We start from the raw sequence: 5,446 nt of genomic DNA, 5'->3' as shown, positions 1-5,446 counted from the left end.
GAGGAAAAAAGATACTGAATACAATGAAATACATGGAATACAACGAGATACATTGAATTACAATGAAAAAAAGATAGTGTATACAATGAAATACATAGAAATACAGTGAGATACATTGAAATGCTCTTAAAAAAAAGGTAACAGAATCTTCAAATTGCTCAACCTCAAACTTCAGACGACCTATTTTAGTCGACAATTTTCCGACGACCCATCGGATTCCGCCCATGATTCCATAAGCAGCGATGAGAGAAAGAAGAAGAAAACAAGAAAGATTGCTGAAGAAGAAATCACTGAAGAAGAAATCGCTGAAAAAGAAATCGCTGAAGAAGAAATTCAGCAGTCACTTTGCTGAAGAAGAAATTCAGCAGTCAATTCGCTGAAGAAGAAATTCAGTAGTCAATTCGCTGAATAAGAAATTTGCTGAAAAAGAAATTCAGCAGTTAATTCACTGAAGAAGAAATTCAGCAGCCAATTCGCTGGAGAAGAAATTCAGCAGTCGAAGAAGAAACATATTGGAGTTGACTCCTTATTCATGTCCACGAAACTTTGGGAGAAAAAGAGAGTTGATATTAGAGGAAGAAGTCCACGAAACTTTGAGAGAATGGGATGTATCAAAGTAGATAGAGAAAGAAAAAAGTGTAACTGATTAGCGTATTTAGTGGCTTAGGGTTAGGAGTAAACCAAAATTAGGAATTTTGTATAAACCTTAAAAGGTATCTATAGAATATAATTTTTTTAAATGACATTTATTTAAAATAATAACCTTTGCTATAGGAGGTAAAAATTCTTTGGTTAAGTTTTTTTTAGCACGTGTGTGTTTGTAGTTTTTATTACGAAGACCTACTTTTATATTGTCTCTTTTTTTTTTACCTTCATCTGGTGTTCGCTATTCGCATTAGAGCTCGACTATATTCGGATTCGCGCCGCGTAGGGTCCAATTCGAGAGGAAGTACTCCTGATCAATGATTTTTTATATCCAGGACTCGAACCAAAAATTTCTGGTTAAGAAAAGAGCAGTCACGTCCACTGCACCACGTACTTTTTCATTTTTAGATATGGAAACTACTTCATTGTTGAATTGTTCCACGAAATTTCATGCAACCACTATCTAACTCGTTTAGGGCAAGATAGAAAATATCTAACAAAATAAGGTCCAACTTAAATTCTAAGAGCTAGTCATTGACCCAAGTCTTCTTTAAATAAGCAGAAAAACCCATAACTTGTTGAGACCCTACATCTTTAAAAAACCATCTACTAAATCCCAAAAATACACACTTCTCAAAAATAGTGTTCCCCTCATCCTCCTCTCATTGTCTCATTTCCAATCCCTTCTTCACCTATTTCTTCCCATTTTTTTGATTCTTGAGAAACAACAATAGCAGTTCTCCACCACCACCCAATTGGCTGGAAAACCGTGCCACGTTCAACTAAATCCATTGAGTTTAAATCTTGAATTCGTGTTTTTTACTTTAAAACATGTCGGACTCATGTGTTTGGGGTTACGTGAAATTAATAGTGAGTTTAGGCATTGTAGCTCTGGTTCTTTGGTTAAGTTTTCGTACCACGAAACCTAAATGTTCCATCAATGATTTTTACGTGCCAGGTCTTGACAAATCAGTCAACAACAACAACAACAACGCGACAAGACGCAACAACAATCTATCCTTTCAACTCAATCTGAAGAATGAAATGAAGGACAAAGCTGTTCGTTACGATGATATTACACTTAAGTTTTACTATGGTACAAATACAAGTTACCCTATTGGTAATTTTACAGTTGATGGATTTAAACAGGGGAAAGATAAAGAACTATTTAAAAGTGGGATGATTGAAACTCATAATATGCCATGGGATGCTGCACTTAAAGCTGTTACAAATGGATCTAAGGCGATTTTTCGAGTTGATGTGAGTAGCAGAATAAGGTACAAGATTACATTTTGGTATACTAAGAGACATAATTATTTTGTGGAAAATAAGGTTGAAGTTGATGATAAAGGTAGATCTGGTGCTCAACAACTGAGTTATGGTTTTGGGGTTTTTGGTCTTACATTATTTGTTTTGTCATTTTTACTTTGATTTTCCTGTTGTAAAAGGCTTGTTCTTGCTGATTACAATGGTTATTGTTGACTTTTCTGTTTGCTTTCAACAATTTTTTTTGATTTTTTGGCTATTTGAAGGACTTGTTCCTAGAAATTGGCAGTGATTAATGTTCATATTTTCCTTTCTTTCCACAGTTATTATTGGATGATTCTTTTTATTCTGTTTGGTTTACCATTCGGTATTTGAAGTTTTATTAGTCCGATTACTCTGGATTTATGCCGTATTAGACCCACTAACGGATTGACTTTTAATTAATCTGAATTCCTAATCGCGTAAAACTCAGGGGAAGCGCTCTCTGCTAAAAATTTCTGTATTGCAAAGTCGAGACTAGTTAAAGATAAGGTAAGATTTGTGTACACACTATCTTTTTCAGATCCTATTTATGAGAATACACTGGATTGTTGTTATTGTTGTTGTTGATGCTAGTGTAAATGTACATCTACTTTTTCTGGTAATTGTACTTCAATCATTAATAAAACATTACAATTGATTACTTAAGAATTCTTTTACATTTTTTATCTAAAGGAATATGAAGCTTTAAAGAAAGAAAAGGGAACAACACAAGAAAGTAAGACTAAAGCAATTTTAGTGTTGTTTGCCACTCTCTGCTGCATGTTTCAATCTCATCCGAAAATTATGTTCTCATCCATTATTTACGAATCTATTCCTATACTCAAATAACTAAAATATCTCTGATCAGAGGCAGCGGAGCTAGAAGGTTAGCTACGGATTTGATCAAACTTAATAATTTTAGTTTTTTGGTATTTGTATTAGTAAATTTATTAAATATATATAAAGATCAAAAATCCAGTTCCTAATAGCTATCTTAGAATTTAAAATCCATAAAATTTAAATTTTGATGCCAAACTTTGATGTGCATTCATACTTAGTCAACCCTCCAAATACAAATAGATCTATGTTCACTAGATAGAAACATAGTCACTTTTAAAAATTAATTTAGGTCGATTATAAAATTTCATTGAGGTCTACCTAATGTAGTCGTTTTATTAAATTCATTGAAGTATCATATAATATACAATCAATACGACAACTTTACTTTCTTTCTGGGTGCACGTTGTCGTTTGTTTATTTATTTATTATTAATTGCTATTGTTGTCAACTTGTAATAAATTAATAGGTAAGAGAAATTGCTATCCTCCACTACTCTCCTGTCAACCACCTAATAATATAGGGACAATTGATTTTAGTGTTTAACCAAAAAATAAAATTTCGGTGAAAGCTAGAATTTAGAAGAGCGCGGGTTACTGATAATCAAAAGAATATGTAGAAGAGAGTAATTTGGAGTAACCAGAGTGTAATCAGGAGAAAAACAAGTGAATCAAAGTATATTCCAATTGTGTCTTGTGTTTACAAGTGAGTAGATACCTCCCTTTTATAGGTATCTTGAAGATATGTGTTTCCTCTAAATCATAATGAGGCTATTATGAATAATTAAAAACATTGAATGCTACGTTACACAATCATTGTAATCAATACAAATTCTCTAACGTATCCAGTATTTAATGTCTGTCGAATTCTGTATTTGCGCTCTTTATTATGGTCAGATCCATTCCTTTTGATAAATGATTTAAATAGGTACGGGCGCTGAATCCTTCAAATGTCCTCCCGTGCATCTTCCTTTGCCTTTGCTCGTTTTTACTACTACCCGTACCTCTTGACTAATTATAATTCTTTGACTATTTGACCAGTCCATGTGTCTCAACATGTCACTTGCATATATAAATGCAATTTTTTCCAATACAGATAGTCCCCCCACTTTCCATTTATTCATCAATTGAATATTTGGGAAGTGAATTTCATTAAAACGAGAATTTGTCACCATTAATACTATGACAAAATTGAAGCTTCAATTGTCACTTCCATTTAATATTTCGTACAGGTATCAATTTTCCATTGACTCTGCAGTTTTTACAACTTTTTTCAAGGTTTTTATGGTTCCACTATTAACGAAGTGCCAGTTAACATAATTATGGTCTTTCCACCTCCGCACTTTTACCTTTGGCGGTTGCTTATCGGTATAAAAAAAAATTCTTTGTCTTTTATCACATAAAGCTTATTGAACACTTATTTCTCCAAATCTCTGTTGACTTCTTACTTAGATCATTCCTCTTCGATATGTCTTCTCCAAGCCCTAACCTTGAGAGAATTTTCATTACTGGCTCCTTCCCCAATGCCCCTGTTAGGCACAGAAGGGGAGATAGACTTCGTAGTTTAGGATCTACTCGAGGTGGTTCATCTATGCCTTCTTCTGATTCTAGTCCTTCCTCTAGAACCAGAGGTTCCCTTTCTCACAAACCTTCTTCTAGGGGTAAAGATCATTCTGAACCTTTACGTGAACCTTTAGTAGATGAGATAGTCCCTTCAGAATTGTCTTTTTACCATGACAGGGAATCTCTTAGAAACCAGGTTTCTGCATTAGATCGTGTCGATGCTTACCCTACTCAAATTACAGAGGTTTTGACTCCTATGGTTCGTAAGGACTGTCATTGGAGTAATGATTTTCCCATTGTTATCCCTAATCCGAATCAGAGAATTACTTCCTATTTAACTGGGTTCTCTTTTGTTTACACTTACCTTTCTACTTTAGGGTTTAGACCAGCAATCGACCCAGTCATTCTTGAATTTTGTCGTTTCTTCAATGTCTGCTTGGGTCAAATTGGCCGAATCATATGGAGGGTTGTTGCATGTTTGAGGCATTTAGCCACTAAAGCTGAAACTCCTTTTACTTTCCCTCACTTGATTCATCTTTACTCACCTAGGCTTTTTCGTAATGGTGTTTTTACACTAGTAGCCAGGAGTAAAAGGGGGTTGGTGAGCCCTGAAGATGACAAGGATCGTGGCTGGTATGCCCGATTTGTTGCTGCCCCCACTGTTAGTTTGGTGGGTGAAGATAATGTTCCCTTCCCTGAGAAGTAGAATTTTGCACGTAGGTCTTTTATCCCTCTCGTACCTTCTTCTTTCAAGTTTATCAGCTTTTCTAATTTTACCCCCCCCCTTTTTAGCAACCATGGGAGTTGTGGGGGATGTTCCCAATTTCCGTGGTTGGGTAGTTAAATTGCTGAAGATCGCACCAATGGACGGTAGATCTTGGAAAACACTTTCTAACCGCTTTGGTTGGAAGGTAATGACTCATGGTAAAAGTTCACATTTTGTTCTTTTCGTGTTTATATTCTCCTTTATTGTTTTAACTTTTATCCTTCTTTTTGTCAGGATTTGCTATTCGAGGGGTTACTGCTTCAGCAGTTGCAGCCTCTCGTGTCTCTTTGGGGACTCGTACTCCTTCGGGAACCCGTATCTCTTTAGAGAGAGCCCGAGAAATAGTCTT

At 35.1% G+C, this 5,446-nt stretch overlaps 1 protein-coding gene across 1 annotated transcript; it reads left to right on the top strand.

Annotated features, from left to right (window-relative positions):
• The first annotated feature begins 1,228 nt into the window (after nt 1-1,228).
• LOC104244038 (protein NDR1-like) lies at nt 1,229-2,260 on the top strand. The gene has a single exon (XM_009799337.2). It carries the CDS (start codon nt 1,477-1,479, stop codon nt 2,074-2,076), a length of 600 nt encoding a protein of 199 aa, XP_009797639.1. The 5' UTR covers nt 1,229-1,476; the 3' UTR covers nt 2,077-2,260.
• The last annotated feature ends 3,186 nt before the right edge of the window (nt 2,261-5,446 follow it).

This window comes from Nicotiana sylvestris, chromosome 11, assembly GCF_000393655.2.
Source record: "Nicotiana sylvestris chromosome 11, ASM39365v2, whole genome shotgun sequence".
Taxonomy (NCBI): domain Eukaryota; kingdom Viridiplantae; phylum Streptophyta; class Magnoliopsida; order Solanales; family Solanaceae; genus Nicotiana; species Nicotiana sylvestris.
Note: the sequence above shows the minus strand (reverse complement) of the source record. Positions and strands in the feature narration are given on the sequence as shown.